This window comes from Cercospora beticola, chromosome 6 (genome assembly GCF_033473495.1).
Source record: "Cercospora beticola chromosome 6, complete sequence".
In the NCBI taxonomy this organism is placed as follows: domain Eukaryota; kingdom Fungi; phylum Ascomycota; class Dothideomycetes; order Mycosphaerellales; family Mycosphaerellaceae; genus Cercospora; species Cercospora beticola.
In genome coordinates, this window is record NC_088940.1 from 3,023,328 (window position 1) to 3,047,706 (window position 24,379).

Genomic DNA, 24,379 nt, shown 5'->3' on the forward strand with positions numbered 1-24,379 from the left:
GGTATTTCGTGATTATCATGACCATCTTCTCGGAGCTTCGGGCTCAGGGCCAAGCCCGGGTAGTGACGTTTTGTTTGCATGAGCTCCAGCCCTTCATCATAACTGAGCTCATTGCGACAACCACAACTCTTGTAACCACTTTCCGTCAGACAGAGAGCAAACTCATCTGACAATGGCATCGACACTCCTCCGTCAAAGCGCCCTGCGCACCGCCCTGCGATCCTCCGCACCATCGACCGCGAAGAAAGCAGCTCTTGCGAGCACCACCTTCACCCGCGGCAAAGCCACCCTTCCAGATCTTCCATGTATGGCAGTCAATGCCCTTGATAGCAGCAGGCAAGCTCTGTGTTAATCATATGCTGATCAACTGGCATAGACGACTATGGCGCCCTCGAGCCTGCGATCTCCGGCCAAATCATGGAGCTCCACCACTCCAAGCACCACAACACCTACGTGACCTCCTACAACACACAAATCGAGAAGCTGCAGGAGGCGCAGCACAAGGGCGATATCCAGGCACAGATTGCCATTCAGCCATTGATTAACTTCCATGGAGGTGAGCGCGGCAGTGTTTGGGAACACAAAAAGCGAGCAACTTGGACAAAACGCTGACAAAGATGCCAGGCGGCCACACAAACCACAGCCTCTTCTGGGAGAACCTCGCACCGAAGTCTCAGGGAGGTGGCGAGCCACCAAGCGGTGCACTCTCCAAGTCCATTGACTCTCACTTTGGCTCTCTGGACAACCTGAAGTCGCAATTCAACACAGCATTGGCCGGCATTCAAGGCTCAGGCTGGGCATGGCTGGTGCAGGATGTCCAGACTGGTGCTATCCAGATCAAGACATACGCCAACCAGGACCCAGTCGTTGGTCAATTCCGACCATTGCTAGGAATAGATGCATGGGAGCACGCTTACTACTTGCAGTACCAGAACCGCAAGGCTGAGTACTTCAGCGCTATCTGGGATGTTGTCAACTGGAAGGCGGCAGAGAAGAGATTCAAGTAGAGGGCAATACGGCGGAAGCAAGCTCAAAAGCGGTTCATTCGGCACGACAGAGCTCGAGGATACTGTGAGACAATGAACATTCTGTACGATATGACGAATGCACGCAGGTGTATGCAACGATTCGAAAGGCACACGCAGATCTTCTTCATCGGTCTCATCATTGACACTACAATCCCGGAGTCGGATCCAAGTGGTATGTTGGCGCGTGACTGTCTGGATGACTGCTGTACTGCATTGATTTTGTCTTCTGAGCAGCAGATTGTTTCGCCTTCTCACCCTCGATCTTGCGGCATCGCACGTTATCTGTAAACCACCTGAACTTCTGCAGCGCATTAGCTCTGCACGTCAACAAAATCCATTGCAGCATTATGGATGTGATGCTCGTACAGCCCCCGCATATGGCCGAGGCCTCGGCTCGACCTCCACCCAGAACTCGGAACCTCGTGGTAGCATACTGGGGTCAATAATCCTATGGCGGCTTTTACACACACCACACTCGAGTCAAGATATATATTGGCATCGCACTGGACGATTCTCGGTTCTCGAAGGATTGCCTACGCTGCGATCAGAAAATCGAGTGTTCTGGACCAGAATCTGTCAAGAGCAGAGCTGAAGGGAGTCTCTGAGTCCACTGGAAACGCTCACTTGCGTATCTTCAAGGTATGCAATTCAGCAAAAGCATCCACCTGACAACAGCCCTGATTTACTACCGAAGCCAACATTGGAAGCTCATTTGAAGCCGGAGCACCTCATAAACATTAGAACAAACCACTAGACGTCAAGATGACGGAACTGAAGCATTCAAAACCTCCTTCAAGCGGCACGGCAGGCTTCTTCCAGGTACCTCCGGCACTTGTTCCTTCCTTTGAAGAGGATTCAACGCTGCAGAGGATCTTCAAATGTACTACCACCTGCGTGCTTCAGTATCTACCCACTAACCCTCTGGCCTAGTCTACCTTCCTTCCTCAACGCAACAGAGTGTTGCTCCCGATCTCGAACGATTCAGTAAACTAGTTTTAACTCCCCGAATTCGAGCATGGGGTGCAGACGCAGAGCGTAATACGCCATATGTGAAGCAGTACGATGACTTCGGCAACCGTATTGATGAATTGGTCACATCTGCCGGCTGGCAAGAACTCCAGAAGCTTGGTATCCAAGAAGGGATTGTTGCCATTGGCCACGATGCGGCACATGGTCGGCATGCGAGAGTATACCAGTTCGTGAAGTACCACATATGGGATCCATGGAACGCTGGTGTCACATGCCCCAGTGCTATGACTGACGGAGCAGCAAGATTGTTGACGCTGCAGCTTCAGAAGGCAGACTTGGGAAAGCAGGAAAGAATCGTCTTTGAAGATGCCCGTAATAGACTGATCAGCAGAGATCCAGCGATTGCCTGGACAAGCGGCCAATGGATGACTGAACGACCGGGTGGAAGTGATGTGCGGAACACCGAGACGCAAGCATCCATAGCCGCTGAGCAGGGGGGCCAGGACCATGTTGGCAATCCTCTTGGACCAATGGCAATCTCCGGGTTCAAGTGGTTTTCGTCTGCGACAGACGCTGACAGCACCGTCCTTCTCGCAACAGAGCCATCGGGTTCAATCTCTGCCTTCTTCGCACCCACCAAACGGCGCTTGGAGTATGCAGTTCCGGAGCACAAACCGAACGCGAAGCTGAATGGCATCCAAATTCAACGCCTGAAATCCAAACTTGGCACTCGCGCACTGCCCACAGCCGAACTTATTCTCGACAACATGCGAGCGTACCGGTTCGGCAAGCCAGGGCAAGGAACGAAGGAGATTAGCACAGTCCTCAACATCACCCGTCTGCACAATGCAGTCTCAGCCGTTGGAGATCTGGGGCGAGGTCTTGCTATCTCCAGAGCATTTGCACAGGTGCGCAGTGTTCGGAATAAACTCCTCATGGATACGCCTGTCCATATCAGAACTATGGCAGAGGATCATATCACCTACCGTGCTATGATGCATTTGGCATTCTACACAGCCGCACTGCTCGGCCAATCCGAGAGGCCTGAGCATGCTTCAACTTCTGCTCCACAAGATCAATCGGCGCTCGAAGCTGCTGGACTATTGAAGCCTCAGCTCCTGAGGCTCTGTACGCCGCTGGCCAAGATGTTGACCGCAAAGGCCGCCATTCATGGACTGCAAGAGTGTATGGAGAACCTCGGCGGAGTCGGTTACTTGGAGAATGAGGATCCGGCTCTCAATGTTGCTCGCATATTCCGGAATGCCAATGTGTTGAGCATCTGGGAAGGAACGACGAACATTCAAGCAGATGATGTCTTGCGAATCGTCAAAGGACCAGGCGGAGCCGAAGTTTTGAGTGCACTCCAAGGTGTCGTGAGCAACGCAGCGAAGAGATGGGAAGGCGCTGGACCAGCTCAGTGGGCACGGAGCTTGGAAAAAGTCTGGAAAAATGTTCAGAACGGTATTCAGACACGAAGCCGGGACCAGCTGGCGTTGGATGGCAGAGCGCTGTGTCAAGATCTTGGATGGGTCATATGCACTTTGCTGCTGGCGGAAGATGCTTTGAGCGATGGCGATGAAGTCTCTGCTGAGATTTGCGACAGGTGGATACGGAGACGCATCGAAGGCAGTCATTTTGGCAGGGTGATGTCCGCGAAAGAGGTGGAAATCGATAAAGCCATCGTCTTCGGCGACTCGGCAGCGGTCAAGCATAGTGCAAGATTGTGAGGCATGGAGGCGAATGTTTGATCAAACGATCGACTTTAGCCAGTCAACTCCCAATTATTCGGCAGCACTTTTGCCAGCAGTGAGCCGAGACATCCGCGATACCCGCTCATGAGTAGGGCTTGCTCCGACAGGTTGTGTTTCTGGAGGACAACTGCGGCAAGATACGCTATCGCAGCATGATTGCAAGTCTTGACAACAAAGAACTCAAGAAACCGCTCACCAGCACAGGTTGCACTTGTGCCATCTGTGCGACAAAACAAGCGAGCGATTGGCTGTCGATGCGTGGTTCGGAAGACTCACACGCGCGATCAGGATTATCCGTAACTTCTTCTGTTGTATGTTCTTCTGTACTGAAAACGTAGCATCATACAGGAAGCATCAATGATCGAGCAGAGATCTCGATACAGAGGCTCGTATCTCAGCGGGTGGCACGGCATCTTGCTGCAGTTAATACTCAAAAACGACCTCGTTTCTGATGCCATGCAATGCTGCACACTTCCACACACTGCAGGCTGCATCCAATCGCACTCTTGGGACACTGTCAAGCGATGTATACGCCACGGAGCTAGCTACCATGGGAGCAGGTGCTTGTGTCAACTTGGCAAAAGCTTGGGGACGCTAGGACAGTTGCAGAAGGCGCTTACAATTCCAATGGCTGTGATAAGATACAGGACCAACGTATGGCGCGGTACATGTGAAAGTCGTACTACGTGCGCATAAAGATGGAAACCCCTGTATCCCTGCTAGTGCCATCCCATTTCAGAGTTCTCTCTGATTCCTCTACCTCCTGACTTCTCGCTGCCACTCTATTACTGTAATTACTATGCCAAACAGGAAGCCATATACACCCTTTGAGAAAGGTGTAATCTATGGAGTCTACGTTGTCTAGCAGTAATTGAGGCAGCTGGTAGATACACAAAGTGGTAGACAGGGTAGTTACTCTATATGGTTTAGCGACATTGCAAGGGTTTCCATCTTTATGCGCACGTATGTACCCGATGCTTGCGTGTTGTCTATCGCGTGGCAAGGATTTGAGCATGGCCAGGCCAGGCCAGGGTTGCGAGATAAGATGGTGATAAGTCCCGACGAGGGCAGCTTCTGATCTTCTCCAGCAGCTTTGTCTCGCTCAAATCTTCTACAATCATTGTGCTTCGGCCCGTGGAGCTTTCACAATGTCCGCAGGCAATGATGGCAAGGAGAAGTCGACCGTTGAGGTCAGCGGACTCCAGCCTGTGCAAACAGGCATGAGCGACCGGAAAGAGGAGCACGAAATCATGGACAATATTTCTTCTGGAGCGGGCAGCCTCTCCGATTCAGAGCTCGAGAAGCATGAGGGCTATGTCGTTGAGTCCGCGGCCGACCTTTCGACGAAAATTGTCGACATGGAAGATGACCCTACCGAGCCTGTCATGACTTTCCGAACATTCTTTCTTGGATCTGGTCTCGCCATCTTCGCCTCCGTCCTGCAAGAAATCTTCTACTTCAAGCCGCAGACTATCTTCGTCTCATTGGTCTTTATTACGGTTATTGCGTACGTTCTTGGGGGTTTCATGGCAATTGCTATTCCGCGATGGGGAGTGCTTCGGTATTTGAATCCACATGCTTTCACCAAGAAAGAGCATGCCGCCATCACTATCATGGCATCAGCGGCTGCTGTATCTGCTCTGGCGACTGAAGCTCTCGCTGCTCAAGAGCTCTTCTATGGCGGCTATCCGAGCAAAGGTGCTGGAATATTCATCGTCCTGTCTTCGCAGATTCTCGGGTTCGGTGTTGCTGGCATGATGAGGCGCATACAAGTCAACGCGACCAAAATGATTTGGCCCACGGCTTTACCGATCAACACTCTACTCCAGACAATGCATGGCAACAAGAACGAGACCAAGAAGAAGATGCGGTTCTGGTACATTGCCTTCTTTGCCATGTTTTTCTGGGAGATCGTACCGGAGTGGATCATGCCATTGTTGATTGGTGTTTCTGTCTTCTGCCTAGCAGATCAACATTCGATTGTCTTCTCGAATATCTTTGGTGGTGCGTCAGGGAACGAAGGTCTTGGAGTGTTGAGCATCTGTCTCGACTGGAACTACATTGCGTCGTTTCAGTCGCCGTTGTGGTATCCGCTGAAGACGACCACAAACATGATGTTGGGCATCTTCGTCTGCTATATTATCTTTGCGAGTAAGTCTTCCAGGTTTCATTCCCTTCGAGACTTACACTGACAGCAAGAACTGCAGGCACCTACTACGGCAATGTGTGGGATGCACAAAACTACCCATGGATGGCCCAGCAGCTTTTCAACCAAACGTCGAGTACACCAACAAACTACACCACCTATAATCAGACTCTCATTTTACAACCGGATTTCACCATCGACTTTGATGCCCTGGACGTTATGGGAGCACCTGCTCTGACAGCTACGTATCTGCTGTATCTGATCACCTCCAACATGGGCTTCACTGCTGGCATCGTTTACATGTTTCTGTGGCATTACGACGACCTCAAGGATTCGTGGTCCTTTCTGCATCTCACCAATCTACGCAAAATCTTTCAGATCGACACTTACCGCTTCTGGAAATATGAGTCCTATGAGGAGCGCGTTGCAGCCATCCAAGGACATCCCGATCTCGATCCACACTACAAGCTCATGATGCGCAATGGGTACAAAGAGGTACCCACATGGTGGTGGGCTAGTGTTGTTATCGCAGCCTGGATCACTGGTATCGTCTGCCTTTACGTGATGAAGTCGACCTTGCCCTGGTGGGGATTCCTGCTCTCAACCGTCTTCCTCTGGCTCTTTTCACTCTTTTTCAACTCTCTCCAAGGCTTGACAGGATTCGGCTTCAACCTCCAACCCATCGCCCAAATGCTAGCAGGGTATATGTTTCCTGGTCGCCCTCTTGCCAACTTTTACTTTACCACCTTCGCGTACAACGGTGCATCGCAGGCGGGTGTCTTGTCTCGAGATCTTCGAATTGCGCAATACGCCCATCTTCCCCCACGCGACACATTCGTGCTCCAGGTCTCCGGCTGTCTGATCGGTGCACTCATGAATTGGGTCATGATGTGGGAGATCGTTCAGAACCAGTTCGACATCCTGATTGCTGTCCAAGGCAACAGTATTTGGTCGGGTCAAAACATCCAACAGTTCAATACCCTCGCTATTGCATGGTCCATTGCCCCAAGAATGTTCTCCTTCGGCGCCCAATACCAATGGGTCACCATTGCCTTCCTCCTTGGCTTTGTTGTCCCGCTACCTTTCTACCTTGGCTACCGCTACCTCCCCAAGACTTCCTTCTTGTCAAAAGTGCTAGCATACATCAATCCGTGCATAGTCCTCTGGTATGCCGGCAATCTCTTTGTTGGCATCAACAGCTCACTCACAACGTTTTGGATTGTGGGATTCGTCTTCCAGGGGTATGTGAGGAAGTACCATGCAAAGTGGTTCGTCAATTACAACTATCTGCTCTCCGCGGCGCTGGACGGCGGTGCGCAGGTCATGGTGTTCGTCTTGACGTTCGCTGTCGCGGGAGGAAGTGGGACTGCGCATCCCTTTCCGACGTGGTGGGGAAATCCGGATCCATCGGTGCATAATTCGGATCGGTGCATGGTGAATCCCGCGAATAATGGTTAAAAGGAGCAAATACTCAGCTGCAGTTTGAGTTGCGAATTGCGAGTTGCGAGTTGCGAGGGGGACGATGGGAGGCTCGGGAACGGCGTTCGTGACTTCTCGATTTCCAGATGCAAAAAACGTTGTCGAATCAGTCTGCGGTCCTGGGCTCAATGTCTAGCCTTCGAGCACTCGATAGCCTCTGTCAGGACACGGCACGGGTGGCCAGACCATTAAGGAAAGGGATTCGTGAATCGACAGCGCAGCAGGCAAGCAGCACTCAGCCCGTGTGATTTTCTTAACGATGTTGCTCGATCCGACTCCTGTCGTCAGGCTAGAATTGCCGTGAGAAAGACATGAACAGCGTGGTTGATCATCTCGGTTTGGTGTTCCAACAGTGCGGTCAGCTCTTCACAATATGTTGCTGTGGAATGCATGCAATGAGTGGTAAGAAGTTAGTCACACCCGCCGGGCTCCTTGTCTATAATCAGTACTCGATAGCCTCTGATCTAACACTCATTACCCGATCATTAACCGTGCATGGCTCTGACTGCAACTGCCTCTGAGGGTAACCGCAGGTCGCTCAGCCAACCAGCAAAGCCCTTCGTCGATCGAGAGTCAATCTGATTAGGTGCTTGCAGTCAGAAGTAGTTGCATTCAGAGGTGTCCACGGTTAGTGATAGGCGATCATTGATCGTGCGGTAACTGAGCAGCGTTCATTCGTCGGTAATCTATCTCTGCGTTGTTACCCGACCCGCTGCTCGGTATTGACCCAGAACCCTCTTGAACAAGACACGAACAGTCTCGTCCATCATGGCGGTGTAGGCCACGTTTGTAAATCCGACTGTGCGCTTAGCCTCTTACGACCTCACCGCCATAGGAATTGCGAAAAGGGAGCGGCCACAACTGCCAGGCTAGAAATCGCCGCTGACGGTCTGTGCGGGCTGATCCCATCGGGTCCTTCCGTCAAAGGATGAGTAAAGGAAGTTTTAGTCACACAGTATACACTTCAGGCTCGCCAAGATTGATGTGCATTTTTCCATGCCATCCCGCATTTCTCCCCGAGATGAAATTTGGTGCATATGCTTAGTCCTCGACCCATCAACTGCCATGTAAGGTTCGAGCCTGTTTCAAATCTTCTACTTTTTGAAAGCGAAGTGACTTCTCATGACGAACTTCGACGATTGATGAGAGTACAGGCATATTCTATTTAATATGGGAGGAGCTCGCGAAAGCAGCCGCTGCATTCGCCCCCGAGCCTCCATCCTCAGCAAATTGGTCGTCTAGATACTTGAGATGCATAATGGCCTCTCCCAGGTTCGCAGTCACACCGAGCTGTAACAAGCATGAGCTGGCGATATACGAAGAGACATGTTCGTACCTACACCGAGCCATTCTTCCATTTCAGGTGACAGAGAGGCTTTGACTTCTGGGCTAAGCTTTCTGGTCCAGTTCACCTATTCGTGCAATAAGTACGCAGTTGAACGCGTCGTGATCAGGGACTGCCCGGTCACTCACCTGTTGTCGAAGATGTGGCTTGGTGTAGTAACCAAAAAGCAGGGCACGATCTTGATCCTGAGTGATGTTGGCGCCCGACGTATGCCACACGGTGCCGTCCATAACGACGATCGAGCCAGCCTTTGCTTCGAATGGTCGAAGCCTTTCTTTGGCGCCCTGTCATGAGACTATCAGAACAGTCATTTCACGACCCGATAAGCTTCAACGCACTTTGGGAATGTCGTCGCGAGTCTGCCACTCATCCGACCCTGGAATACACAAAGTTGCGCCATTCTCGGAATAGACATCAGTCAAGCACCACATCACATTCATAGCTTCGATCCGAGTCCATGGGTCCGGGGTCACAAGCGACTGATCAGAGTGTAAACCCATAGACTTGCCCCCTGGCCGGGCGATGTTTGCGGTGAAATTGCTGATGAGGAAATTCTCGCCGAGCACGCTCTTCACCATTTCAATCGCCGTCTCGTGGGTGATAAGCCTTCGGAAGATCTCATGTTCGAGAAGGTAGAAGACCTATGCAAGCTGAATTTGAGAAGACGAGTTCAAACATGCTATATAGCACTCACCCGACCGTTGCTTTCATTGGGATCGAGGAATGGTAGAATTGTGTCTTCGCCACGCTCGTTGGCTTTCGCTGCTGCAGACCAGAGCTCATCAAGCACTACTTTCGTCTCTTGCTTGCTGAGCACATCGGGAATCACGCACCAGCCTTGACCCCTCATGTGCTCCCGTGCTTGTCCAAGGTCGTTTATCGAGCCCATATTTGCAGCGATGTGTCGCGTGTGTCGACTCGTGCTAGGAGTAGGTACGCGGCGTCTGGATAGCTTCCACGAGGTTTGCCCCAGGTTGGAAAACTACATAGTGGACATTACCCCACCAGGCAGAGAGGGCAAAAGGCATGGCCTGATCTGCCACCCTCCATCGCTACTGCAACTGTGATGCAATTTCCAAACTGAGAAGCGGGAAGCGCGAGTCGTCTCGAGGAGGAGCTGGGCTCACGTGATCGTCCACCTCGGTTATCTTCGTAATTGTGAAACCAGGGTGTCCACTCCATTTTGTGCCATAACAGTGCAAGGATCGCTCATATGCATAACACGGCCTGCGAAGAACGTCCTGGAACCGGTATAAACACGCCAGAACCGGCCTTGGCATGCTGACGAAGACCAAGAGCCGATTTATCGATCAGCCACACCAGCAGCGGAAACCATGGCTAATGAGTTACAAACAAGGTTTGGCACGGACGTCGATCTGACGACTAGCACTTAATCGGTGCCAGCCCGACCAGTTCGATGAGCATTTGCCATCTGGTACTCGCGATACAGCTGTCCGAGAATGCCTCCAGGAGCACCACGAAATGGCAAACGTCCGGCGGCCTCTCGTGATGCGGACAATACTGGCGATGAAGGCTCAAATGGCCCGGAGCAGAGGAAACTGCGGAACCGCATGTCCCAAAGGGCTTTCCGAGCACGGCAGGCAATGAGAATCCAAGAACTAGAGGAACGCCTCGAAAAGACATCGACACCTGCTGAGCTACAGGATCAGAACGCCAAGCTCCGTCAACAACTGATGGAGATCCACAAAAAAGCCGTCAGTATCCAGATATCGCTCAAAGCTGTGGCCGACTCCGCGGCGCAAGCCTTGGGCATGGAAAATGTATGTTGAGGTCCGACTTTCGTGCGACGGGCACCCCTTACTGATTTGATCGTGTTTTAGGTCCCACTGGACAGCTTTGTGACTGCCATAGACTCACGCGAGAGGTCAGTCTCCGGCAAAGCTGCATCGGCGACTCCAGGCTCTACGATCGAGCTGGCGAGGGCGTCCGACCGAATGAACGTCCCCACAAGTAATCCGGAGGCATATGTTCCAGAGGGATATGGGCACGAACACGCGGCGTCGTCGCAAACAATCCGCGATGGAGGTGCCGGAATTCACTCAGCTCTGCAGGAACAGAGATGGCACAATTTCAACCCCAATTATTCGTCCTCCAACTTTGGAGCACCTGGCCCAGTGTTCCAATACACGGACAATTTGCCTATGGGAAAGTCCCATTCCACAGCAAACGGGTTCGTTCAGCAGGCCATGTCTCTAATGCCTCTACAGTCATCGCAGCTCGGTCCCGAGCGATACCAAGATCTGGTGGAGAGGTCGATGGCGCATGGCAACATGTCCCTAGTCAAAAGAACGAATTCGATCTTCTCTGATCACATTGATACGTACGAACCATGTCTCGCACACCATTCTACTTTCGCTGCAAAACGTCATTTGGGCGACGAGAAGTGAGCGCAATCTCTAAGCACACGATTGATACGCAAACATTGACAGCCTTCGCAGACTGGCGAGCGCCATCTCCTGCGTGGTTCAAGCTTTCGCCAACAACACTTGGCAGTCCGCAACAGCCTGGGATACGAGGACTTTTACCAACCTGCAGGCGTTGACTGCTTGGAGAATGAATAGAACAGAAATGAACTGGCGAAGAATCATACCTCACTTTCGACCAACAGAAATTCAAACCTTCTCCGCACATCCAAGTATCATCGACTGGATGCCATGGCCTTCCATCCGAGACAATTTGATCATCTATCACTCTGCCAACCCTAAGCTGGACCAGATCATTGACGACATCGGCTCATGTTGGGCCATCGAAGCCGATTTGTCTCAATTAATCAAGTGTCCAACACCCGTCGTGGGATTTGTTCCGTTGTGGCCACTTGTACACACTGTCACGGCCTCGAACTGTCATTCTGACAGTCCTAACAACGTCTGTCACCATGCTTGCAATACCAGGGTATCATCAGGAGACGAAGGTTGGGCAACACGGTCCGCTTCAGAGGCTGGATCAGACGGATCAGGGAAACTTCCGGCTGCAAGCGTAGAGGAGCTATACAGCTCAGCAACTCTTGCCAGGGCGGCATTTCAGGTGCTCGGGCTGGGTATCCGTACTTATAACGACTATCGTCTGGATCCAGTGCTCTTTGAGCGGTATCCTGAGCTTTTCGACAGCCAAGCAGATGTCATGGCACGGGGGGTGCGGCTGGGATTGCCGCCTCGCTTCACAGTCTCGCTCCATTCAAGTGTTCCGCCGGTAGACCCTTCTGTGGTTGCACAATATCGAGAGTTGTCGGCGGCATCGCTCGGGAGTGTGACTGCGGAGGTGGCATGATCTCGATCATTCTTGTTTCAGGCCAGAACACGACTCCCTCCTCGAACATTGATCGCGTTCAGACGGACGGGAGTGAGACTCTTGATTCCTCGGATTGCACGCGGGAGCCAGCTTTCACTGCATCTTGAAACATTTTCAGAGCATGATGTTGTAACAGAGAATGAACGGAATGATATGATGGTTCGAGCCCTTCCACTGTGATTCCGGCGATTCTTTCGCTCAGGTCGTCCCTCTCATTCGTACTCCTCGCAAGAAGCCCACTAATTCGTTGCCAGTAAGGCGCAACTTTGTAGAGACGATAAGGGGCTTGTCAGGGGTGTCCGAGCACCATGTTTGCATTCGGTCCTGCTCTTTCGCGACCATCTTTTATTTCCAAGTCAGAAGAGATCGTTGTGGATAGCGTTCAGCTACTGACGGTATGAGATGCCGAGAAGCAGAAGGCGGGCCGGATGATCCGCATATGCACGGAGGGGCAGGGCGAGTGTATAGTGTTTCCACGCTCTTTTTATTGTGCTTGACCAACGGTTGATGCCACTCCGCTCAGCGATCGATGTCGAGATCCAGGGTCGCCGAGTTGGGGTTTGTGTTGTGCGCTCCGTGAACATCCGTCGCTCATGGTCTGTCACCGTTCACCAATAGCGGGGATCGCCGGTACCAGATGCCATACGATAGATGTGAGCTAAGCGTTCTGTACAGCCCGTGCAAGCGACATGGGGATAGCCATAGCATGTTCGATCGATTATGCTCGTACAGCATTCTGTATACTATCTCGTATTTCGACGTCAGAACCAATGTTCGATCAGTCCACACCTGGATCCGGATTTCACTAACCAAAGGCATCATTGCATTTTCAAATCCCAAGGCCAAGTTTGTGCGCCCCTCGTCAGACGCCAGTACAAGTGTGAGTGTCAAAAGTTCCAGCGACAATGCTGGCAGGCAACTCAGCTGCAATGACACTCATTGCTTTGGTGGTCGTGGGACGGTCGCGAGAAGTATTGATAGAGGTCCATCTCTAGAGGCAACTCACAAAGTTTGAGGCGTGGGCTGAAGAGTGGAATTATGCGATGGAACCAAGGTGAAAATTCTACATCATTCAATTTGTGGCTTTGTCTACCGCATCGCTATCCACTTTCCTGACCAGTCGTCGCAATGCTATGTGTCCCGCGTAAACATGTGAGTAGTCAACATGAAGATAGTAGTCAGGACATATGTAGTCAGGAACAACGTAGTAGTCAGCACGGATTTAGTAATCGCCATGGTGGGGAAGCACGGGCTTATTTTGACTTTGAGGCGTAGACGTCGAAAGCACGGGCCGCGTCATGATAAATACAGTCATCCTTGCATGCATTGCCGACTCGCGAGTCGGCCACACCGAATCCGTGGCGTTCCAGGCAAAAGCATAATGACTTATGCTCGGAAGTACTGCCGAAAGTCACTATGAAGGGCAAACGCAGCACGTTCATCGCGTCCCTGCGCCTGCCATGAGTAAAGACAATTCTGCTAAGCAGCAAATCTGACTTTCGATGCGACCAACGCCCGTGAGAATATCACAACGGCATGGTTGAGTGACATTCGGAGCCATTCCAATTGCGAAGCCCACCAGCAATGATGGAGTGCTGCCAAGCACAGAACTTATGCATCGAAACTTGTCTACGGGAAGGGGATGACATGCACGAACAAAATTCCCGCAACGCAATACCCGTTCATCTGATTGGCATGCATTTGCTTAATAGAGAAATGTGATGAACTTGCTAATCAGTGATGCTGTGTACGCCTGAGGGACGAGTGTATCACAAGACGAGGTACACAGCTAGACCATTACTGGACAGTCGTATCGGCAGACATGGCCATGGCCGTTAGGCCGAGAGCACACTGTGATCAATCGATGAGCCAATGCAAGGTAGCACAATTAGACCCCTGTGTTTTGAAATGGTCCACTGCTTCCTCTTAGGTAACGTGTTGCCACAACAATTTACCTTGGACGGTTTCAGTGCTTTATGAGCTGCTCTGCGTCGATCGACTGAAGGTAATGGCACAGTGTTGAGATCCACAGTAAGTTTTCCTCCTGCTCCGCAGTATCACAACATTGCTGCGACCGACAGTGTAAGCCGTACGGGATTGTCGATACCTGGATATTAGCGAAAGCAAGATCAACACATTTCCATGACCATCAAATATGCCATGGACGACTTTACAATATTCACAACGCTCCACTCCACGGTGGAGATCGCGTACATGCCATCGGGATCGAGGCCGACGCCTACAGTACGTCGACGTGACACTCCAGACCGCTGGTTTGATGAGGTCTAAATTGAGCTCGTGATAGCGCGGGCCATCTTCTGGGCGACCATTGTCTTGCGGTCCGTTTGTTGTAATCATTGGTACAATGCTGCTCATCTTGCATGGGCTCTGAGACTTCGTTCCAGGAACAATTTCGTTGATCCCTACTCATCCAAGTGCGTCGCGCAATCCCCAGTTATTGACCAACAGTGCGTCTGTCGGTGAGCCGCACTTGGCCTAAGCCATCATCTGATGCTCACGGAAGGCTTTGATCCGTGTGACACTCCGCTTTTGACCTGCACGCGCAGCCATGAGCGTGACTGTGTGGGCAGACCTCCAGCCAACATCATTGCAAAGGTACATGCTGATCGTAACAGACCGCAATCGCATTTACGGTTTCTCCGGCATTGTAGTACTCCTGCCAATAATTAGTCTGATCAAGCTTGTGGAAACTCAAGTCGCCCGCCGGATAACGCTTTCAATCACATGCATGAAACCCCTGATCCTATACCACGCATGTGCCGTCTCCTGGCCAGTCTGTTACTTTTTGTCTCCTGACCACCGCCCCTGTCTACCAAATGGACCCGCGGCCTGACTATCTGTGCAGTTACGGCCGACGACACATTACTCTGTTCGCTGTACGCCCAACCCTCGACTCCGGGCGCGGCAAGAATTGCCTCGTCTACGGTTTGCGACGACGACGACTCTTGCAAGGACGAAGCCTTGATCTGAATATCGTTGCGTTCGTCACCTAACCAATCTTGCATTCCATCCGGGTTTTCGAAGTTCTGTTTGCAGGTGATTCCAAAGGCATGGGTGCCACTTCAACCAAAAGATTCTCCACATGAACGTCACAGCCTGGAGTGAAGCCGGCTGAGTGCCCAGTGCCGCTGTCCTGGACTGCGCTATCTTTCGTCATTAGCAACCCCGTGTCTTAACTTTGCTGGTTGTCAAGTTGTTCGATCGGTGCGAGCGCTTCGCTTACTTGGACGCCTACCTTGCCCGAATCGCTCTTGGATACGCAACGCATGTCATTTGCTCTAGGGTGCCTTTCTTCGCGCATAAGGACTAATTACAACTTCAAGGTCTGAGCGAAACCTCGATGTCCAACAAACATTTCCGTTGGATCCCACTTCTCCCTGATCTGCAGCCACTTCTTCAGGTTCGTGTCGGTCATTACCTAGCCGAAGTTAGCACAAGCCTGCCGCCAAAGAAGCAAAATCTTACCTTGGGCTTTCTGCTTTTGACATTGAAATCTGCTACGTAAACCCCGCAAGAGACTTTGTCGGCCTGAGTGTATGCGCGTAGCAATTGCTGATCCACACTCGTATCGAAGGCGGGATCCTTCCAACAGTACATGGTGGAGACATAAGTTCTTTGTGGTAGACTTAGAGCTTGGTCTTCTCCACTTGGATAGTAGTCGATGGGGCAGTAGGTGCCGGAAGACAGGCGGGACGGTAGATCGTGCAGTGCCGGAGTGATGGCATCGATCAGCTGCGCTTGGTCAGTCGTGTCCAATTCACACATGTCAATTCAGATGCAAGAGTGCAGGCTCACCTCATCATCGGAGACCTTTGGGTCCACCAGGATGCTATCGACAGTCCATCTCTCGCCATTGCCATGGGGTTGGAAGCTCTCTTGTAGGTCCCAAAGTTCTTCCCATGTCCTCTCCGCAAGCGGAACAGTGGTGACAATGTGTTGTTTCAATTGGTCGGGAAACTTGTTCCAAGGACTCGCCAAGACTTCAGCTTCTGCGAAGGAGTCGACGAACATTGTCTGGTTGATCACAAAGAACACCCTTTTCGCAGCGGACTCGTGACCACCTTTTGGATCATCCTTGTCGGCATAGAACGTGCAGTAGAACAGGTCCACGCCATACTTGGGGACTTTTCTTATAGTTTCTAGTACCCATTTCATCAACGGGCGGAAGATGTCAGTTGAATCAACTATCGTGGTGAAGTCGTACAGCTTTCTGTGTGGTATAGTCTTGATCCAAATTCGGGTCACGACCGCGAAGTAGCCTTGTCCGCTTCCAGGAGCGGCCCCGAACAAATCAGAGTTCTCTTTCTTGTTCGCAATGACGATTTGTCCCTCAGAAGTGACGATTTCAAGCTGCTGAATCCACTGATCCGAGGTGTAGCCCCATCCGCGCAGGAAACATCCTTGACCACCAGCAAGCAGGAAGCCACCAAGTGCCACAGAGCGCGAATGACCAGCTGGAAAGAATCTACCAATCGGTTGCAGAAACTTGGTGACGTCTTCCACTTTGTGGCCAGGGCTCACAGTGGCGACCTTCGTGGCATAGTCGAATCCCAGTCCCTTGTTCAGATTGCTCGTGTTAATGAGCAGGCCGTCTTCTAGGAGAGAGTTGCAGAAGAATAAATGCCCTCCAGATCGAACCCCGACTTTCCACCCATTGGCTTTCGCCCTGTTGATAGCAATTACGACTTCGGCGGTCGTCTTGGGTAGAACAATTTGCGCAGGGTATACGTCCGGAACGCGGGCAGTAAAGAACTTGCTCCGAAGGACGCTGTAGTCTCCGCTACCACGTACCAGGGTTTCGAGCTCCGACGTCATGGTCTAGGGGGTCGCTGATGATATGAGCTGTGTTACGATGAGATAAATGCACTGTTCGATCGCAACCACTTATACTCATTGCCATGTATCTCGCGCCGACTCTGCAGCACTGTGGGCACGTAAGCTTCCCACCTTGAGATCTCTCAATTCAAAAGCACCCACGACTGCCGGTCATGCGACGCGCTAGCTTGTACGAAGGCGAGATAACTTTTGATTCTACCATTGTCAGACAGTAAGTACTTACGAGTGGCTGAGCGTATTTCTCAGCCGGGACGCCGCTGATGCACATTTGTCTCCCCAATGCCGTGTTCTTCATGAGACTTTCAAGCAACTCCCCAGCCGATGCGTTGCTGATTTATCGACATGTGCCCACTGTGGGAGGCGCTCGTTCCGAAGCGGCCCGTGTTGGCAATTTCTTGACTCGGTGACGCGGCTAGTACAGGTGGCGCTCTGGTCCGAGGTTAAGGATTGTAGCATGCTGGAATGGTTGGGTGCAACAACAGGTGATTTATCCCCATGACATCGCCCATCGATCGGACCGGGTGGGGTGGGCCCAGATTGTCTCACGCTATCACCCTAAAGCAGGGTCAGCTATGAACAATAGGTTGACGGTATTAGCTGAGTCACGACTGCAGGGCGGACAGCTTACCCGCATGCAATTCACAGTTGTGCTATACTCACGGTGGGGCTTTGCCACCCGGGTTGGACCTCCTCGTGACTGCTTGTTGCTCTGGTTGAGAAGGTGCCGCTCAAGATGTCGTCTGAGTACAAAGTGAGGGCTGTATGCTATAAGTCCCTCCGTGGCGACGGACCAGCCAAATTACTCACACTAGAACAGACCAATACATTCAGACTGGCTGGCTCAAGGGCCGAACCGAGTCACCATGGCATCACTCGCCGGCAAAGTTGCCTTGGTCAGCGGGTCTTCGCAAGGAGTGGGTGCCGCTATTGCGCGGGATCTGTTCGCACGAGGAGCCTCCGTCGTCATCAACTACCCCAATCACACCGAGAAAGCAAACGCAGATAAGGTGTTGCAGAGCCTGGATTCCCGTCGAGCAAGTGCCGTCGAAGCAGATTTGTCCACGCAGCAAGGACCACAAAATCTGGCTGACTCGGCTGCCAGAGCATTTAGAAAGATTGATGTGCTAGTGAATAGTGCAGGCATCAATCGGCCTGCATTGCTGAACGATCCAGATGACGACAGCGTCGAGAGACTGTGGCACGATGTCACCTACACCAATGGCAGAGGCCTCTTTTTGCTCACCAGAGCCGTGCTGAAATATCTTTGCTGCGACAACTCGCGCATCATCAACATCGGCAGCTCGGTATCTCGCACTCCAGCGCCAGAGTCCAGCATCTATGCGGGGTCCAAAGGCATGGTGGAGGCCTATACGCAGTGCTGGGCGACTGAGTTGCCACGGAAATATGGATGTACTGTAAACGCAGTAGCTCCAGGTCCTGTTGCAACGGAAGCCTTTTTGGCGGCCCCGCCTGAGATCGTGGGCGTTTTGCGGCCGATGGTTGATGCTACTCCTGTGGCTGCACGCTTGGGCACGCCAGAGGAGGTTGCGTGCGTTGTTGTCATGCTTTGCCAAGACAAGGCCGGATGGATCAATGGAGCGTATCTGCCGGTTAATGGAGGCTGCAGTATTTGGTAAATGTACATCACGTTGCATCAGAAACCCGAAGTCGCAGATGCAGTGAAGTGTCGTTCGGATTGTTAGTCAGCAGCGGCGGCCCGAGTTTTCCGCGTCTCCCGCAACACGCCCACGCCCACGCCCACCATCGTCCAACAACTTACACCATTCCCATCGCCATCGCCAACAATGTTGGGGACAGCCATCACAGAAATGCCATATCATGAGATGGGTGATATGCGGCAAGGCTGGGGAAGTCCGTCACGAGGTGGTCTAGCCCTAGGGCTTGATGCAGCTAACACTTAGTGATTATTGTGGGCCCAAAGCCGCAACACGCTCGACGACTCCCTGAAATTCACATGAGAATCATCCAGCAAGACGAAATTGAGGAATCTCCAAGGCCAAGAGATGGACGCGCAACGACTTTGTCAGCTTCGGTAATACCTACTGGCCTTCAAGGTATCGCGGGACCGCTCCGCGACTTTCGGAAATCCACAATCATTCTTCTAGACCCCATCTTGGCGGTCAACAAGACAGTCGCTACTGTGTTCCGAAGACTTGATTTCATCGCGAATCACAATGTGCGAGGCTACGACCGAGGAGTGTGGATTCCAGGATCCTGGCGACGGAACATCGAAGCAAAATCGAAAGGATTTCGCATGTCGGCGTTGCAAAGCTAGATTTACTCGCATGGCACACCTCCGGCGCCATCAGATGACGCGTGAGTTGAGTTTCCACTTTTCGCTCTCATCACGCCACTTGGACTGAGCCCGCGATTCGAAGACGGGAATAAAAAGCCATACAGCTGCCAGTACTGTTCGGTCGTGTCTGCGCGAAAGGATGCGATCCTTCGACACATTAGGAATTTCCATCCCAGTTCTGCTCCCCAGAAGTTGAAGCGGCATCGAGCGAACGGATCACGCTGGTAGTCTTCTGGTTGTCCTTCTCGTAATATGGAAGGTTGCGAACCACCCTGGAGCTCCTCGAATCCTGCATACTCTACCACAAGCGACAATCCGGAACACTTCGACCATCACAACGTACTAGGCAGCAATACCTCCCACCTGTTCCAGCTCAGAAACGGAGGCATTCTTGACATGTCACTTCCCGTTGAGAAGGGCATTCTCTCCTATGATGGCGGAAAAAGCTCGCCAAATGCAGCCTACCGGCCTACCTTGCAGGATCTGGTATGTTCCTACTTTCCAGAGCTTGTCGGATCTGACGGACTAGTGATACTGGACCACACTTCAAATCTCAGACCGATGACTCTGCATCCATGGGCGCATAGCTCCGAAAGCCTTCGCAGCCAGCATACGCCTCATTGCAATGTGACGGGTAATAGGGAAGATGTCGATTGTGCAACAGCTGAGGCGAGCCTGTCTAAGTACGCGGCGCTTGTTGTTGGTTCTCTCCGCTGTCCATCGAAATATGCGATTCGGCGTTATGTCAAGGCTTTCTTTGCGAACTTTGCCTTGAACTTGCCGGTTGTGCATGAGCCGACTTTTGACATCGCCGCTGCTCCCGGTAGGTGACAGTCCATCCCTCTTTCAAGCTTTCCGGTAATCTGATCTTGACCGTAGCACCTCTGCTTCTTGCTGTCATGACATGCGGAGCTGCGTAGAAAGCCGAGTATTCTACCGCGGTCTCTATGCATGGCTTCGCACTGCAACTGATGATTGAGGCATTTGGCATCATATCAATTGTACCAATTGACAGCCAAGAGACTCACGGGGTCCCAGCATGAGCAAGCGCTCGCGCCCTTGAACAATGACGATGAGCCTGAAATCTGGACTCTGCAGGCTTATGTTATGTTGACTCATTTTGCAGTGCATTGTGGGCAGGAGAGACGCATCACTTGCACGTTTCCGATTTTCATCAAGGTGATTCTACCTTATTTGGCAGAATCAAACTTGGTGGCTGACTCTTCTTGTCTATAGCGAGCCCAGCAGGCGTCCAGTAGGCTTCACACACGCGATCGGTCGATAATGAAATATCAGAGATGGGTGCATCAAGAGTGCATCTCCAGGTAAGACAAGCCCTAGTGCCCTCAGGAGATACCCTGTGACTGAGACAGTGACAGATGCTATGCAAGCATGATTCTTATTGCAGCAACAGTTGCTGCTAAAGACGGACAGCTTCTGTTGTCGTTCCCCATTACAGAATCCAGGTTTCCGCTTCCTTCGACCACCACCTACTGGCAGATGACTGAGATAGCCTGGAACGGCGCTCCACCTCCTTCTGCTCTTTACAGCGATGTGGTGCTGAAGGACATCCTGGCCGGTGAGAGGCCCAAGCAAGCAGTCAGCTGTTTTGCCCTGGTCGCCATCACTTCCGCAATACTGTATCACGTTTGCTCTTTTGAGATCGTCACCGGTTCTCATCTACTGGAAGTCTACACCGACTTTGCAGAGAAAATGCACGATTCGGTCCAAATTCTCCACGAAATGATACGCTGCCACAATGTGCTATCTCTCTACTGGATTGTATCTATTATCATTTATATGGTAGTACCCAATTGGCACTCATGAAGAAGTGGCTTGACGATCCAGTTGACATGGGAAGTCCGCATAACATTTTACAACCACTCAACCTTTCGAGCTCGACGTATCTCTTTGATGCTCTGATCCGTGCAACATGCCAATTTCGAACTGCCTGTCGTGCTGGAATCAAGCATCTGCAGAAAGTGGCACCGCTTCGCTTTGGACCCGAACCGGCGCTGTCGATATATGAAGGAGCTGCGTGCCCAGCCAACTCGCTATTTCATACTCTATCACCTGTGACTAATTGTAGTCAGGGCTGCTTCTGTTCTGGGATCTCCAATTCGGACAACATGCTAGGGCTTCCGCATGTCGCTTCACGCTCGATCCTCCATGCGCTGATTGGAGAAGCATTCGCTGAAGTTGAAGACTTGCAGCTGAAATTCCAGCATGGGCCTGCTGCTTTACCTTTGGCAGTCTCTTCGGAGATTATGCGGGATGTATCGGGATCGGGGATATGGAAGTGTAAGAGCTCTTCCTTTGCACTTTTGTCAGATGCTGATGTGAGTCGTCCAGGGCCGGCTTCCGTTTCTAAGGAAATGGACTTTTTAGTTGAATTGATAAAGCAATGACTCGGCTCTTGTATCGTGCACGGAGTTCAATTTGCCATCGCAGGTGTACAGCTGTCGCGCCTAAGATATCCGGCAAGATCGGCATTCACACAATAAGTATCGTCAAGTCGATTGTGTCACCTCTGGGCCCAAGGTTGTAAGGAGTTTCTGGAAGGCCTGTAGGCGCTGTGACAAGTTTGTGAGTATTTGCGCGTCCGTCGTACCGACTGAACAGAACGTCGCAGCCTAGTTCGAACCTGACTACAAAGCCCTCGTCCATTACGGCGTTAGTCACGAATGTAACATAATGCGTGAATTGGATGCAACGAAGCTGCAAGACTCGACCTTCCAGTATCTTGCATTCTACTCGAGAACTTCTCCCTGGGAGGTAGATCGACAGGGCGGTGCCCAGGTCTCGTTTGTGATAATTCGATGTTGCAGGGCGAGGCTTTGGCCTCTCCGAGGTGAGATCCGACTGCATAGGTGTCACTCGCCAGTCCGGTATCCAGCCGGGCAGTCTCCCCTCCTCCCACTGCCAGCTTCGAAGAGCTGCAGACACTAGCATGCGGGCTACCGTAGACGGGAAATGACCACGTTCTACAACTCTTGTTGCGAATTGATAGTAGACTTGTTCTACTGTGTTGGCGTAGTCCACGGCAAAGTCCCAAGTCGGATCGATCAGCCACCCGAAAGCAGCGATTCGATCCCGATCGTCTCTGCACTGGAGTTCGTGCAACCTCTCGAGGATATCGAACATCGCAATCTTTTTGTTCCATGATTTACTCTCCTGGTGCCAAGAACTCTTGATGCGCCTGGCTCGTGTTAGCCCAGCAGCAGCGACCACGTTCATTAGTTGCATGAAATGTCCTTCGTATGTAAGATGTTTTGGATCTGAAGACCGCTCGAAGCCTCTCTGGTAATCGATCGCCATGAGCCTCGAGGGTCCCTGCCAAGTTTGCATTTCCAGAATTGACATGGTATATGCCAGTGCTTCAGCGCGCATGTGGCTCGACCCGCATATGAACTGAACGTCCCTGGCAACAATCAGTTCTTGCACAACCCATCTGCGGGAGAAATAATCCCTTTCAATGAAGGCTTGAAGAAGTGACCATTTTGCTGGATACTCGAATTCGTAATCTTTAACGAAGTCTCTGGGACCTGCAACCAATGTTCCTCGAGGGTTCCAGCTGTAAGGAGTATACTTCCACGAGATACGTGTAGCTCGAATGCTGATGGCCCATCGACATAAGGAAAAAACGTGTTGCCCATCGCCAATGGGGTCCTCTCCCCGCCACGCTATGGTTCGCTTCGCATGGCTGTAGATGCTTGTCATCATTCGGACCTGATGAGTCCGCTCTTGGTCATCGCCCTGGTGTATACAAATTGCATCAACCCATAGTCGTCTCGATGTGGTCTTTCCCCGCAGCCTTCGCAGGGCGAGGCCAAGATTCTCACCAATGCGCAGACGCTTGCCATCCAGTTCGATGGAGTCCGGCTTTGCTTCGGAACCCCATGCGTATGAAAGAGCTTCATATTTGCACTGCGACCTGTGCAGCTTGCTTATATGCAATTGTCCTCGTAGAGGTGCAATGCTGTCTCGCGATGGCAAAAGTTCGAGAATGCGGACCGTGGAAGAATCGCTCTGGTCCAGTCCAGTGTAACAATAATTTGCGATTCTAGTGATTCGCTTGGCTGTCTTCGACAGCAGGCTCGGACATTTACGTTGAGCTTGGCCACGTTCAAGGGTTCGCCTGGATCTCCGAAGTGGTCTTGAAACGCTTTGACCCCGTTCACGAATGCGCCTGGATCTCCGGAGTGCCCCCATCGTTCCCCGTTCCTTCGAAAGGAACGTCGATACACCAGCATGGGGACAGGAATGCAAGAAGGGGACAGACCTTGAAGAATGGGTTTATCACTTGGTAGTGTCGAGCGCGCTGTGTGGGGCTGTGCACCTACAAGCTTCAGCCAACAGATGTATGGGCGGCCTGGGTCTTGGCATCGTGCCGCGACTCAGGTACCGCTCAGCAGATAGGAGCACTGCTGTTGGAGAGTGCTGCAATGTCGCGAACCCATCGAATGTGGTATTTCACAACCCGTTCGAGGTTCGACATATGGGAACTGCTTGCGGACAGCAGCAGAACGGAACTTCGGCCCTCCAAACTGCGCGATCTCTCATCACGGCGCGTCTCCACGCCTGTCTGCTTTCTCGAGAGAAAGTGCCTCGGACTCGTCGCAAAAGGCAGAGATACGCGGGTCGAAAGAGTATACAACCCCCTTGCAGAGAGTAAGCACTGTTGATTCTAGTTTTTATTCCGCTTGCCAGTGGTAGAGAAGTTAGCTGAGCGCACTAGAAAGGAAGTCAGAGCGATCCGGATCCTAGATTGCGGGTGGCTGGCGCACAGTGACGGAAGAGAAGCAACGACATGGGTATGATAGCCAAGATAGCGATTGACCTTTGCGTGAGTCCCGTGATCAGAGGGGAGAAGACGTGCCCGGGCGTGAAGAGGCGGCGTAAAATGTGTCATCGTTCGCTCCCTCCGAGACAGATAGAGGGTGGCAATGATGATTGTTCAGCAGAAGCAGACGGCGAGGATGGAAGCAGTGAAGTCGAGTCGTGCACGGAGGCAGACTGGTGATCGGCAGGCGCTTGCGGTGGGCGGGAGTGGGAGCTCCCGCGTTGATGTGATTGCCGCTCCGCTGCGTGTTGAAGGACCTGGCCGAACTGCTGCCGTCGCAGGGCGAATGCCATCATCGCTGACTCTCCCACCGTCTCCTGCAACTGCGATAACGA

The 24,379-nt window shown here is 52.0% G+C and overlaps 8 protein-coding genes across 8 annotated transcripts; 5 read left to right on the top strand and 3 right to left on the bottom strand.

Annotated features, from left to right (window-relative positions):
- Positions 1-172: 172 nt before the first annotated feature.
- RHO25_010228 (uncharacterized protein) lies at positions 173-1,007 on the top strand (the record flags this gene model as incomplete). Its single annotated transcript, XM_023601745.2, has 3 exons — positions 173-305; positions 377-556; positions 625-1,007. 3 exons carry the CDS (start codon positions 173-175, stop codon positions 1,005-1,007), a joined length of 696 nt encoding a protein of 231 aa, XP_023454075.1.
- Positions 1,008-1,790: 783 nt separating this feature from the next.
- On the top strand, positions 1,791-3,724 carry RHO25_010229 (uncharacterized protein; the record flags this gene model as incomplete). Its single annotated transcript, XM_023601746.2, has 2 exons — positions 1,791-1,908; positions 1,959-3,724. The coding sequence occupies 2 exons, from the start codon at positions 1,791-1,793 to the stop codon at positions 3,722-3,724; spliced, it is 1,884 nt and encodes a 627-aa protein (XP_023454068.1).
- Positions 3,725-4,896: 1,172 nt separating this feature from the next.
- RHO25_010230 (uncharacterized protein) lies at positions 4,897-7,352 on the top strand (the record flags this gene model as incomplete). Its single annotated transcript, XM_023601747.2, has 2 exons — positions 4,897-5,899; positions 5,956-7,352. The coding sequence occupies 2 exons, from the start codon at positions 4,897-4,899 to the stop codon at positions 7,350-7,352; spliced, it is 2,400 nt and encodes a 799-aa protein (XP_023454067.1).
- Positions 7,353-8,534: 1,182 nt separating this feature from the next.
- On the bottom strand, positions 8,535-9,607 carry RHO25_010231 (uncharacterized protein; the record flags this gene model as incomplete). Its single annotated transcript, XM_023601748.2, has 5 exons — positions 8,535-8,663; positions 8,714-8,785; positions 8,847-9,002; positions 9,057-9,359; positions 9,413-9,607. 5 exons carry the CDS (start codon positions 9,605-9,607, stop codon positions 8,535-8,537), a joined length of 855 nt encoding a protein of 284 aa, XP_023453611.1.
- Positions 9,608-10,178: 571 nt separating this feature from the next.
- RHO25_010232 (uncharacterized protein) lies at positions 10,179-12,006 on the top strand (the record flags this gene model as incomplete). Its single annotated transcript, XM_023601749.2, has 3 exons — positions 10,179-10,499; positions 10,560-11,122; positions 11,178-12,006. 3 exons carry the CDS (start codon positions 10,179-10,181, stop codon positions 12,004-12,006), a joined length of 1,713 nt encoding a protein of 570 aa, XP_023453612.1.
- Positions 12,007-15,358: 3,352 nt separating this feature from the next.
- Positions 15,359-16,863, bottom strand: RHO25_010233 (uncharacterized protein; the record flags this gene model as incomplete). The annotated part of the gene is made up of 3 exons (XM_023601750.1): positions 15,359-15,466; positions 15,514-15,780; positions 15,844-16,863. 3 exons carry the CDS (start codon positions 16,861-16,863, stop codon positions 15,359-15,361), a joined length of 1,395 nt encoding a protein of 464 aa, XP_023453613.1.
- An 884-nt stretch (positions 16,864-17,747) lies between these two features.
- On the top strand, positions 17,748-18,521 carry RHO25_010234 (uncharacterized protein; the record flags this gene model as incomplete). The annotated part of the gene is made up of 1 exon (XM_023601751.1): positions 17,748-18,521. The coding sequence occupies one exon, from the start codon at positions 17,748-17,750 to the stop codon at positions 18,519-18,521; it is 774 nt and encodes a 257-aa protein (XP_023453614.1).
- Positions 18,522-21,694: 3,173 nt separating this feature from the next.
- Positions 21,695-22,564, bottom strand: RHO25_010235 (uncharacterized protein; the record flags this gene model as incomplete). The annotated part of the gene is made up of 1 exon (XM_065603265.1): positions 21,695-22,564. The coding sequence occupies one exon, from the start codon at positions 22,562-22,564 to the stop codon at positions 21,695-21,697; it is 870 nt and encodes a 289-aa protein (XP_065459337.1).
- Positions 22,565-24,379: the final 1,815 nt, after the last annotated feature.